At 43.1% G+C, this 12273-nt stretch overlaps 1 protein-coding gene and 1 long non-coding RNA gene across 2 annotated transcripts; one reads left to right on the top strand and one right to left on the bottom strand.

Moving 5' to 3' along the window:
• Positions 1 to 2232: 2232 nt before the first annotated feature.
• LOC127600091 (uncharacterized) lies at positions 2233 to 9055 on the top strand. The gene is made up of 2 exons (XR_007962269.1): positions 2233 to 2345; positions 8538 to 9055. It is a non-coding gene; the product is annotated as an uncharacterized LOC127600091 (long non-coding RNA).
• A 191-nt stretch (positions 9056 to 9246) lies between these two features.
• Positions 9247 to 12178, bottom strand: irx5a (iroquois homeobox 5a). Its single transcript, XM_052064366.1, has 3 exons — positions 11464 to 12178; positions 10590 to 11031; positions 9247 to 10213 (listed from the first exon to the last, which is right to left on the bottom strand). Exons 1-3 carry the CDS (start codon positions 11767 to 11769, stop codon positions 9531 to 9533), a joined length of 1431 nt encoding a protein of 476 aa, XP_051920326.1. The 5' UTR covers positions 11770 to 12178; the 3' UTR covers positions 9247 to 9530.
• Between the last annotated feature and the right edge of the window lie 95 nt (positions 12179 to 12273).

Genomic DNA, 12273 nt, shown 5'->3' with positions numbered 1-12273 from the left:
CAGGATGCCAATGCTTCTGGGGGGCAGGAGGGGCTTATTTATACAGATTCAGAAAACTTTATTGATACAGGAGTGCTTTTCACACCATCGTGACTGAGACTTTCTCTCTCTCTCTCTCTCTCTCTCTCTCTCTCTCTCTCTCTCTCTCTCTCTCTCTCTCTCTCGCTCTCTCTCTCTCCCCCACACACACACACTGCCCACCCTATCAGTCATTTTTGTGAACATATTGTACAACGGAGCATGTTTGTTTTTTCCAGTTCGTGGTTGACTCATTTGAACAAGTGATATTGTGTTGCACTTATCGGGCCCTTGAAATTACATCATAAAGATATGTTGTCTCATGTACTGTAGCTTGGGATGTATTTACGTTATATGTAGATCATTCCTTTTTTGTATTATATTTGTACATTAATACAGTGCCATGAAAAAGTATGTGCATGCGCTGTAATTATGATTTCCTTTCTTCAGATTTTTCAATTGATTTGCGCAACGCTTGTGAAATACAGTGCACCATCAATTTATTTTTGAGAAATTCTCTTGAATTACGTTTTTTGCTCGTTCTCTTTATTTAAAACTTGGATCGAAGTCTTGGTTGTTGTTGTTTTTTGTGGGTTCTGGGTAAATTCACGGTGGTTCAGTTCGTTTAAATGAGGACAATTGGATATGCAAGTTGAGTTGAGATTTCTCAGGACATGAATCTATCTATCAAGTCAATGATATACTGTTTACTCAGTCTCTTGGCTAAATGGCGAACGTGAGTCGCTAAAATTAGCAGTGGCGTGGAAAAAGGCCATGGATGGTTGTTTTAGTGGAGGAAGCAGCATGGATCTGTTTACCACACACACACAAAATAAAAAGTGTTTTGAAAGAGGGTTAGGAGTACTTTACTGACATTCCCAGTCTAACAGTCACATCAAACTGCCCATTGTGCTTTTCTTTGCCCACATTCTCATGCCCATCGGATCAATCAGGTTAACAGCGGTAAGGGAGGACGAGCGGAGTGACATTATCTTACGTCTGGCCCTTTTGTGGCCTTGCCGTCCACATTAGCAAGCCCAAGAAAGAGCGGAGAAGTGTATATACTACAAGCGCTTGATGAGCGGCGAGCCAATAAATTCATTAATCATCATTTTATGCCTCATCAAACCCTTTGCCAGCCTCTCCATGGGAGTTACACAAATTAGCCAGCAAGAAAGCAGTCACTTCAGAGGAGCCGAGTAAGTGCTTTTTGATTGCTTTCTTCGACAATGCTTCCCGTGACAAGCCCATAAATCACACCTTTCTGTACTTAAAAGTGCGTTCACTGTGAACTCCACACACACACGTACACGCACACAAATAACAAAGAGAGGAGGTTTTTACTCAAGTTGAATCTCTTTCACCGATTGATTGTGGATTCTTCCTCAGTGTACCACAAAAGAGGCCCAAGTAAAAGCCTTTGGAGTGCAGAATGAACTGCTCGGACTTCAAATAAGCTCATGTTTAGCTTGAGCCACAGTCAATAGTGGTCATTTGGTGCCCAATTTAATTATTAGAGGCTTCTGATGTAATACATGCCGGGCCTCACTTAATCACCGGGTGCATCCTAACTTGAAATCCACCCCCCCCCCCCACTTGAAAAAAGTGATGACACTCAGTAGGATGGTCAATTTTACTAAAACCAGCACGTCAGATTGCAATAACCTAAATAGCAGCACCTACCAAAACTCTGTCCACCTGTCTTAGTTTTGTGTTGTTCTTTCTATAAACATTAAACTATATTGCGTTTTAAACATATTTTAAGAGATGTATTTCATTATTGATTATGATTAATTATTTGTTGTAATTTGTAATTTGTTGAAGGCTTTTTGGTGCATCAAAAATGTTATCGGCTGTAACATGTTGGCACCTCTTACCGTCATAAAAGTATGAAAGAAGTTACTAACTGTATAATAATTGTCGAACATTCTGTTCACACAAAACCAAAGAAAAAGCACATGTAAAAAAATATATATATATTTGATGAATATTCATGAGCCAGCGCATGATGATAAGAATTGGTTGACTCCACTTTGACTTTTTGAGGTTTTTGACATGTGCTTTTGCCTGTTGGCTTCCTCCTACATTCCAAAATCATGCATGTTAGGTTTAGCGAAGACCATAACTGTCCATAGTGGAAACGTGAATGTGTGAATGGTTGCTTGTTTGTACAGTCTGTGTCCTGTGATGTAACCCACCTATCGCCCAAAGATCGAAGAAGAGAATTGGCAGGTGATGCTCACCTACTCCCATCCAGATGGCCTTTCCATGCACGACCAACAAATCAGCCGTCAGACCAGAAAAGTCTCCTTTTATTAAAAAAGCAGGTCAGTATATGACTCGGGGCCCATCCGTCTTGAGCCTCCTTCCAGGATCTTCGGTGTGTTGGATGGGAGGACTCATCAGGGAACGGTGGTAGGTTAGAGTGGGGGAATTGCAAGTAAGGGGTGGTCTTTATCTGTTTAAAGCCTCCCTCTGATGAGATTACGTATTGGCTGTAAAGCACACTGTTAATCAGGGTGCAGCAAGCCAACACACTCCCACTGGCTTGGAGCCACTGTTTTTCTGAAGACGGTTGAGCCACCACTTCAATTTTCTTTTGTAATCATCTGGGGCACGAACATGAAAGGCATATGCATTAATATATCTCATTTCAATTTGGCTGTGTTTAACAGTGGAATCACTATGATCCATTTTTCATCCTTTTTTTGTAAAACGTTTATTCCCATAGGACATACCGGTAATATAATTGTAATCATCCTTCCCAGAGTCAACTGTTGCCATCGTGAAGCCTTTTTAACTATACAGGTGATTTTTAGCATTCCGACCACTGTGCAAGTGTAAAAAAATAAAATAAAAATAATTGTATGAATGTCGCTTTCCTACATGAACTGGCAAGTGTTAAAAAAAAGTGAACCACTCTGCATCGGTATTAATTGCACACTAACAATTACATCTGGTGCAGTGCAATGTAAATGTGTAAATGGCTCTGCTGTGTGTAACCATGAGGAAGAGGTGCAGAGAAAATGAGAGGCTGGAATGAACAGATTCTTTTTTTTCTGTTCACGTGAACATTGTTGAAATGCCAGAACCAAAAATTAGCATGACAAGGCATGTCTTCAGCAATGTTTCCGAGCAATGTGCAATGTGCCAAGAAACTAAAGAATTTTTTTTCATCCAGTTGCTGGTATACCCCAAGTTATCAGGATGATAGATTTCTTTTCTATCACTCAGTAATATGTTTGCTTGCCTCTTCCACTAAAACCTCCAATTCCATCATTTTAAATTTTGGCCCTTGTTGTGGTTTCCCAAATTTCAATGGTGAAAGCCATCAGAGTTGGCTAAAGCGCGAAACCCTCTTTTAAAAATGGCAGTCTCCACCACTTTTACACTGGTTGCCAACAGTGCACACAATCTATTAGCGTGGGTGAACATTCAATTCAGCCCCCGCTCTTTGAGAGGCGCGTAGCATGTTTTTTGGTTTTGTTTATTTTATTTTTTTTCCCCCTACGCATCAACTTTGTGATTGAGCACCATATGAGTGACATCTCACGACAGCACATTACCAAATTGCTATCGGGACGCCATTACACTTATGGGGCCCCTTGACGCACCCCTGCATCCCCCTCGCCACTCATTGTGTGGGCGTGAAGGACTGGCCTGGAGCTCTCCTCCAAAGGGGTCTAAATTCTCGCCGCCTCCTCATAAGCAAGGCTCAAAATAACTTTGGAGGAGGACAGTCAAAAAAAAAAAAAAGGTGTAGCCCGGTTTATCTCCATCTCGGGAGCTGATCCAATTTCATATGTGACCATGTGCATCCATCAGACTACACCAAAAACCGAAAGAAAGTCCACTGGCGTGTACAACCCGGCTGTGGAAGGTACAGAAGCACGCAATGTCTCATGTGAACTGTGAGCATTGGTACCGCAACACAGTCTGTGTGTGTTTGTGCGTGTGTCAGGCTTTATTACAGCGGTCATTAGGACTCATATCTGTGTGCTAATGTCGAGCAGATGTTGAGAAGAAAGGGATCATTTGAAAAGGGCAAATGTAAATAAACATCTCTCCCTCACCGGACCCCCTCTGAAGGGGGCCGAAAGAAAACACTTCATCAATCTCCATCAGCGGCATTAATATTGTCATCTTTAGGGGTCTCGTTTGAATGGCCTTGTTAATATTTTCCTCACAAATTGTGTTTATAATAACACCTTTCGTGCTGAGAACCCAAACCAATCAAAATCTTCTTATTCCTTCTCACAAGTGAATGATCCATTAAAAAAATAAATGTGTGTGTGATTTTTGTTGGGTCCAAATCTGTATTCACACAAAAATGTTGGACTTTTTCTAAAAAAAAAAAAATTCAAACAGGAAAGCAATTAACATCCAATTTAGTTGCGCTGATGTCATCCCTAAACTGGAGTTGAAGGCCCCAATTCATGTGTGGCTCCTCTATACAATGTGGCTAAAGTGGACATACACATTTGCAAAAATGACACCGAGCAAGAAATCGAGTGAGACTTTGTTTCATTGAGCTTTACGCCACAAGTGTATATTACAGGAAATGGCACGAACTGCACCATCGAGTAGCAGTGGCAATGAAAGTTTTGTGAACATCTCTGTCCTAACCACTCCAGTACACCAGTACAATATAGCGAAGGGCGCAAAAAACGAAGACAACACAATATGTATTTAAGAAACTTTTAGAAACACATAAAAATCACATAATTAAGCTACATTTTTTTTAAAAACTATTTGTGCATCATTATTTAATGCTTTAAAATTATTTTGTGCTCCTTCCGGTGTGCTTTGGCCTCCGGGGCGTAGTATAATGTAACCATTCATAATTAACAGCGAATAGTTTGTGACTCAGCTAGCTGCAATAATATTCACCTGTTTTTCCAGTTAATAAAAAACATTGGTATGTCGTCTGTCTATGTGTGTTGCTGCACCCTTTATATTGCGAAAAGGATCGTAACTAGTTCAACGTTGACGCTAGTTTCAAAAGCCCATCTTGAGCGTTACAGCAATGTTACATTTCATCACAATTTGAAATTGGGTCACGTCTAAAGTTAATGACAATACTCTTCATTCATTTTGAAGAAAAAAAATATGACAAAGAGAAGTCAAATGGCAAATAACAACAATGATCCCAATGCAAAGAAATCAGAGTTTGACCATTCGTGTACATACCTGCTGCTTTTGGCATTGGCCTCTTCCTCCTGCTGCTGCTGCTCGTCCTCTTTCAGGGCAGGGCAGAAACCCTCGGCGTGGGCGCTAACGTGGCCACTGAACGCAGCCTCATAAAGAGTAAGCGGGTCAGGTGACGATGATGATGTATGCAGACTATTGTGTGTAATTTACGAGTGAAGCCAATAATCCGCATTGCTAAAGAGCGGCACTGCAACAGAATCTGTCAGGTTTCGCCACCTCAATCGACCCCCTTTGGCCTCCTAAAGGACTTCATAGTTCATCACTCTCACTTAATATTTTTCCCCCCTTCGTCTCCCTCTTGCTCCTCATACAAATGTTTTATTTATGTAGGGGGAGGTCACTTAAAACATCTCGCTGGAGAAAATTACACGTGTAATCTCTCCCCAGAGGAGCTCTCTCGGCAGAAATCAGAAAAAAACAGTCAGTGAAGCGAGTGAGCGAGCGCGAGAGAAAACGGCAAAAACATATAAAGTGCTAAATCACTCTCTCCCTTGCCACTCACTACCTTATCTGAGGTGGCCTTACAGTATGTCCGAGAGGCTTTTCGAACCCATACTTAACATGGTCACACTTTAACTTGACATGTTCATTTTTTTTCTCTCCCCCCCCCCCAGTTTAAGTGTGTGCGTGTATAACAGAGGCAAAGTTATTGATATTAGCAGTGGAGTTGTTTTAAATCAGCGGTGCCCAAAATCTGCCTCGGTTTCTCATTTGAAGCACTTACAAACATTTTTTTAACTGTTTGGTTTTAGCATGGCCAATAAACAAAACGCAAAGACTATCAAAAGGAAGCCAGCGAAGTAGTGCTGAGAAAATCTACCTCACATTTCAGAAGTTGGGGGGTCCGATTGTCAGCGCCAGCTTTCCTGTTTGGAGTTTGCATCCTTGCGTGTTCTTTGGAAACTCTAAATTGTCAATAGCTGTGCACGGGTGTGAATATTCTTTTTTGTCTCTGTGGATATGTGCTGCTACTAACCTTTTGCCTTCACCTTTTACCCCTCACGCGGCCAATGCCCCAAAAAACTGCAATTCCGAGTTCCTTAATTCACCTTCTTCTTGGTACAGCTCCAGAAATGAAAGAGGAACACTTGAATTCTTGAAAATCAAACCTGAAGGCTTTCCACTCAGAAAGGCAACCATTTCGACACTATTTCAATCCTCCTTTGGCAACACTTGTGTCAATGAGTAATCCGTTGTGTCATTTCGCCCGCGTTTCACCCCGATGTGCATGCTCGCAGTTGGCAGTCCTTTTGTCTTTTGTTCCATCAACAAGTTTCACGGTTCTATTAAAGCACGTTTCCTGATTTCAGTTCAAACCTAAATGGCCTCACATTAAGGCCATGTGATTTAATTATGGAGGGGAAAAAGGCAATGAAAGTGATGAATTGGAAGAAAAATCCATCCATTTTCTACACTGTTTGTCCTTATTAAGGTCACAGGTGAGTTGACATTTTGATGAGGGAAGCAGGGTACACCTGGGACTAGTCGGCCATCAATCACGCGGCGCATAGACAGACAACCATTCACACCTATATGAGAAATTGAAAGGCTTCAATGAAGCTACTGTGCATATTTGTGGAACCTGGGAGAAAAGCAAGCACCACCAGCAAGCAGAAGGACAGGCTAAGCGTAAAAGCCACCATAACTACTGTGATTATGAATGGTATTGAAATGATTATTAGTAGTATTATTTTTATTATTATTTTAAGTCATGTCATGTAAGTTACAATTTTGACCAGCCAATCCTTTTGATAAAGACTTATTGACAATCAAATCGTGATCTATTGTGAAATATGAGAATTTCTAATATCGTTGGTATTCAGGGCATGTTAATGTCATTTCCGAGGTAATATTTGGTGTTTTAGTCATAGAGTACATGGTGTGCGCGGCAAAGATAATAACAGGAGCTAATAAAAGATGAAAGATGAGGGCAACATTAGACTTTGGATTTTCCTTCTTTTTCATTATGAATGTCAATCCATATACTAACATTCCAGCTGTTTTTAACCTTCACTTTAATTTGAAAATGACTGTATAAACTTGATTTTCATATTATTCAAATTAGATTAAGTTTGAGTTGTTTTTTTCCAGGAATTATTTCATATTGTTAAGTAAGAAAATGTACACAGCACAACACAAACCGAGCAAAGGGATAATGATAATAATTATAATAATGCCTATTTGGGGGGGCGGGGGGGGGGCGAATCCCCTCTTTGACACTTTTGGAGTCTTCTAACCTAAACACACAGATGAACGCAAACCCATTTGACACGTAAGCGTCAGGCTGCCTCCCTCCACCCCTCTCATCATGTGATTTATTCACATCTGACGGAGGGCGTGGAGCTAACCCCCAGCGGAACATGATTTGCCACTGCAAAAAAAAAAAGAAACAAATGCAGCAGTTATTATCCGTAAAATTTAAAAAAACGGTAATTAAATACATAATAATAATAATGACGATGATGAATTAGAACACATGACATAGAACAGTTGAACCCCCTCTGGGAATCGGCAGAATACACACATCATTACGCGTTGATGTGTTCGCGTTTGTGTGTGTGCGCGCCAACCTGTGACACGTGAAAGGCCCGGGGGGAAAATTTCAAGAAAATATTTTTTGGGATAATGATTACATTAATGGTTGTGTCCTTTAAATATTTACTGAAAAAACGAATTTATTAACGGGTGCGTTTGTTCTGGAGGCGTGGCAGTTTAGGCTTTTTGGCCTGCATACTTTTACTGCCACAAACAAGAATACAAAATTAGATGTTTTTTTTAAACTATAGTTTTAAAGGTTATTATATATAGAGAGATTTGCAGAGTTGTTATTTCTCTGCAAATTTCCCCAGTGTGGGACAAATAAAGGTTATCTTATCTTGTCTTATCTTAAACCCTGTCAGTTTATGCTGTACACGAGGCCCAAATATTGCGAGACTTCCAAAAATGTGAAGTGTTTAAGTGTGTTTTGCTTTCTTTTTTTTTTATTTGGGGGGGGGGGGTGATGCACCACAAGGGTGCACAATTCTGAAAAAAAAATCAAAAACGAATGACGAAAAAAATAAAAAAATATGCATTTATAAATCAAATATATGTATTTTTATGTTGTTACAATTGTTTTATAGTTTGCAATTGTATTCCCTTCAATTATTCATTTTAAGATTCTCATGTAAGTATCTTTTCGGAGTTGTCATATAAGTCTCTTAACTGCTTATTATTGTGCTACTGTATACCGCACTTTAAAATCTCCCGTCAAAGTTGTCTGAATTATTATTATTATTATTATTATTATTATTATTATTATTATACAGCGCGGTGTGTGACCCCGATGCCGTAGCAGAAGCAGCACCAACAGAACCAGAACCTTTGGGGCCTCCTGTTGTGAAATCAGGAAGGAGCAAGTGTGACACCTACCTGCGGAAGTTGGAAGAGTTTCCACGACACGCATGACAAACAAGCACCCACCCACCGACTTTTCCTCCCACTCGCAAGCGCGCGCGCGTGTGTGTGTGTGCGTGTGTGTGTGTGTGGTGCGTGTGTCCAAACAGCCATTAAAAATAGCGAGTGTGTCCCTTCGCCTTGAATTAATGGGGCCACTATGCTGTGAATGCACATGTCTCTCTTTCTCTCTCTCTCTCTCTCTCCCTCTCTCTCTCTCTTTAAGCAGGCACCCTTTGCAAATGTAATGAGGTCTAAATTCAGCATAAAATCGAGCTCATTACTTCGATCCGCCACCTGATTGTACCGCATAAAACAAGCCAGGTAATTGGCTTTAAAACGCCTTATTATTATGGGAAACTTTTAATAAGAATGGATTAGATACTTCTGGTGTGATTTAAAAGAAAAAAATCTTCCCTGCTCAAACTGGAGTCTTTCAATGTTATTTTTATCTGTAACTGTTGGCTTTTTTCTGATACCCCCCCTCGAGTGTCATAGAATTCGAGGCGGACGCCAAGTTTCACACTGCCCCCCTCTCTTTTGTTGTTATTGTTTTATACAAACACATTTCCACCCACAAAATAACCGCTGCACAAATATATTTATATAGTTTTTTTCTCTCTCCATAATTTACTTCAAAGATAGCGTGTCGTCCATTTTCTTAAATACAAAAGAGCTACATTAAATATACATGTTTAATACAAATAACCGTCTGAAGCCTGAAGACCATTCTCATTTACACTCGTTGAGAAACTAAACATTTTTTTTCTTCAATGAGGGCGAATATAATGCTCAGATGTTGGATTGTTTTTGTTGGTTTTTTTTTCAAATAAATTAAAAAGAAGTCCTTTTTTATGTCGGAGCTGTTAAATGTTCGACATACCTTTCTTCAGTTCGTTAGAGGGGTCTTTACAAAGCTCTACCTGCGTTTGGCCCCTCACTCTGTGGCTCTCCCTCACCAAAGCTTCGGCTCTACTTAACACAGTCTGGTTTAATCCATTGAAGTGCGCCGTGGAGGAGGGGGTGCTGCTGGGGCCGGAGCCGTGGAGGTGTCCGAAAGTGGCCCCGTGGTAGTTCGTGTAGCCGGGGTAGAAGGGCGACGCGTAATAGAGGGGCCGCGAGAGAACGCCGGGGGAGGACCGGGAAGGGGAGCCCGACGCGGGGCCCATGACGACCGGGCAAGACTGCTGCTCGCCCCGCTGGACTTGCTGCGTGTCCCCGCTGCTTCTGCAGCGATCCGATGAGGTGGCGATTTCCGCAAGGGACCACAGTTTAGGTTTGGGGGCCGAAGGGGGCGAGTGGATAACGGAAGTGGGCGCGTGGCTCAGGTCCGACGAGGGGGCCCCCGCCGAGCGTGGGGATAACGTGGTCGGCTTACCGCCGCAGGCTGAAGAAGAAGAATCCAACAACAAGCCCGTAGTCCGCTCCTGCGAGTCCTCCTGTTCTTTGGACTCGGAGTCGCTCAGGAGGGGGTCCGCGTCCTTGAGGTGCGAGGGGTCCTCCTTGAAGCGATCGCAACCCACGTCCGCTGGGTGCAGAGCTTTGGCATCTGCGGGCAGGGCAAACGAGGTCTTTAGATGCACGTTTCAACCTAAACTATTATAAAAAAATAACTTTATAGTGTCACAAAAAATTAACTTTTTTTTAATTTCAATGCGGGAAATCCGCATTTCTATTTATGCATTTAGAGATAAATGGCGTGCTAAACACTTTGCACGAGCAGCAGTTTCATCCACTGGCAAGTCAAACGAGGGCAATTCAAGGTGATTATTATTTAAAGCGATTGTCCCATTATAAATAATACACCGCCATTAACCAGCAATCAATTTTGCACCCTGAGTAGAAACGACCGCGATGAAAATTTGATGGCTTTTTTTTTTCTCTTTCCAACCCCCTTTCATTCTCCGCATGCTTGCACCACCGACCTGCTTCCGTATCCGAGGATTCTTGAGTCTTGTCTCCGGTGGGTTTGAAGTTGTTATTGTTATTATTATTATTAGGGGTCACATCGTCGTCGTCGTTCTTCTCCAGGTCGATGTTCTCGTCCTCCTCCTCGTCCTCGCTGCGGTTGCGCGGCGTCCACGTCATCTTGTTCTCCTTCTTGAGCCTCCTGCGGGCGTTGGCGAACCAGGTGGAGACCTGGGTCAGGGTCATCTTCGTGATGATGGCCAGCATGATTTTCTCGCCTTTGGTTGGGTACGGGTTCTTGCGGTGCTCGTTGAGCCAGGCCTTGAGGGTGGCGGTGGCGTCGCGCGTGGCGTTCTTGCGGTAGGCCGGGTCGCCGTACGGGTACGAGCCCAGTGGCGCTGCGTACGGGTGGTACCCGATGGAGCCGGCCATGCCAGTCGAGTGGTCGTAGGGGGAGCTCTGTATGGCACCGTGGAAAAATATTCATGTAGTCTCATGTCGCTAATTTTCATCACCCAAATTTTTTTTTAAACATTTTTTACATTACGGGTTTTTTTTAACATTTAAAATCGATCAAATATGCAATTATGTTTTTAATAACTAAATGGCGCGTCCGCCCTTGTTGTAAGCAGGCCCACTTGCTGAGTGAGCGCTCAAAAAATACAAAACATTTTAAAAAAATAAAAAGCTGAACATTTTACCGGGGCGAATAACATTTTTGAAGACAAAATGCAGTATAATGATGCTAATTATTGAATGCCCCCGTTTTGCCCATCACAAATCAGAGAATCAACTAAAAAATAAAAAAATAAAAAGACTTCCACTTGACAAGTTTTCCTTCCTTTCTAATCGATGAAAGCATATTTTTCAAAGCAGAATTTGTCTACTCACCACGTACGAGGTGAAAGTGGCTGCCGCAGCCGCCGCCGCGTCGGCGCCGTACGGCAAGTGGTGCGAGTTGTAGCCGGGTGAGGCGCCGCTGAAGGCGGCCGCGGCTGCTGCGGCGGCTGCGGCGGCGGCCGCCGCGGTGGAGGCGGTGGTTGATCCCGCGTAGGGTGCGAAAGCAGAGCCGGACGACGAGCGTCCGAGCTCCTCCGTCCTGGGTCCCGAGATGACGCTGGTGCCGTAGGCTGCCGGGCACGAGTAGAGGGCCAGGGAGGCGGACGGCTGGTACAAGTAGCCCTGAGGGTAAGCCATAGCTGTGGCAAGTTTAACACTCTTTCCCCTCCACTTTTGAGCTTTTTTTTTTCCTCCCCTTTTGCTTATTTTTCCCCTCTTCAGCCGCTCACGGGTGCATAGAGACAGCCGTATGTGGAGACCTGCTGCCTCCTCCTCCTCCCCCCAAAAATCTTTCCTTTCTCCAGTTGTTCTCTTCTTTTTTTCCCTTTTTTTGGTGGGTCGGGGGGGGGGGGGAGTTCTTGCAGCGCCTCTGTTTTTGGTGCCCGGCTGGCTATTTTGCTTGCGGCCGTCAAGCAGACTTTTTAAGGGGGCTTCGCCTGCCCTGCATGGGAAAATCTAGTCGCGTATGCCAAGATGCTAAGTTGGAAATTGAGGAGCCTACTTCGCTGCGCGGCACGCTCCTCCTCCCCCGTCCTCCTCCTCCCTCCTACTCTGGAGGGGTGTTGTCTCTGGAAAGTGGAGGGAGCGCTCGCTCAAAGCGCTCTCTCTCTCTCTCTCTTGCTCTCTCTCTCTCTCCTCTCT

This window comes from Hippocampus zosterae, chromosome 4, assembly GCF_025434085.1.
Source record: "Hippocampus zosterae strain Florida chromosome 4, ASM2543408v3, whole genome shotgun sequence".
NCBI classification, from domain to species: Eukaryota; Metazoa; Chordata; class Actinopteri; order Syngnathiformes; family Syngnathidae; genus Hippocampus; species Hippocampus zosterae.
Note: the sequence above shows the minus strand (reverse complement) of the source record. Positions and strands in the feature narration are given on the sequence as shown.

What these genes read in the sequence shown, in the direction of transcription:
- irx5a (XM_052064366.1), bottom strand. Translation starts at nt 11,769, where the DNA reads ATGGCTTACCCTCAGGGCTACTTGTACCAGCCGTCCGCCTCCCTGGCC. An exon ending in CCACTTTCACCTCGTACGTG is followed by an intron (nt 11,032 to 11,463) that starts GTGAGTAGACAA and finishes GGTGCCATACAG; the next exon opens with AGCTCCCCCTACGACCACTC. An exon ending in ATCCTCGGATACGGAAGCAG is followed by an intron (nt 10,214 to 10,589) that starts GTCGGTGGTGCA and finishes CCCTGCCCGCAG; the next exon opens with ATGCCAAAGCTCTGCACCCA.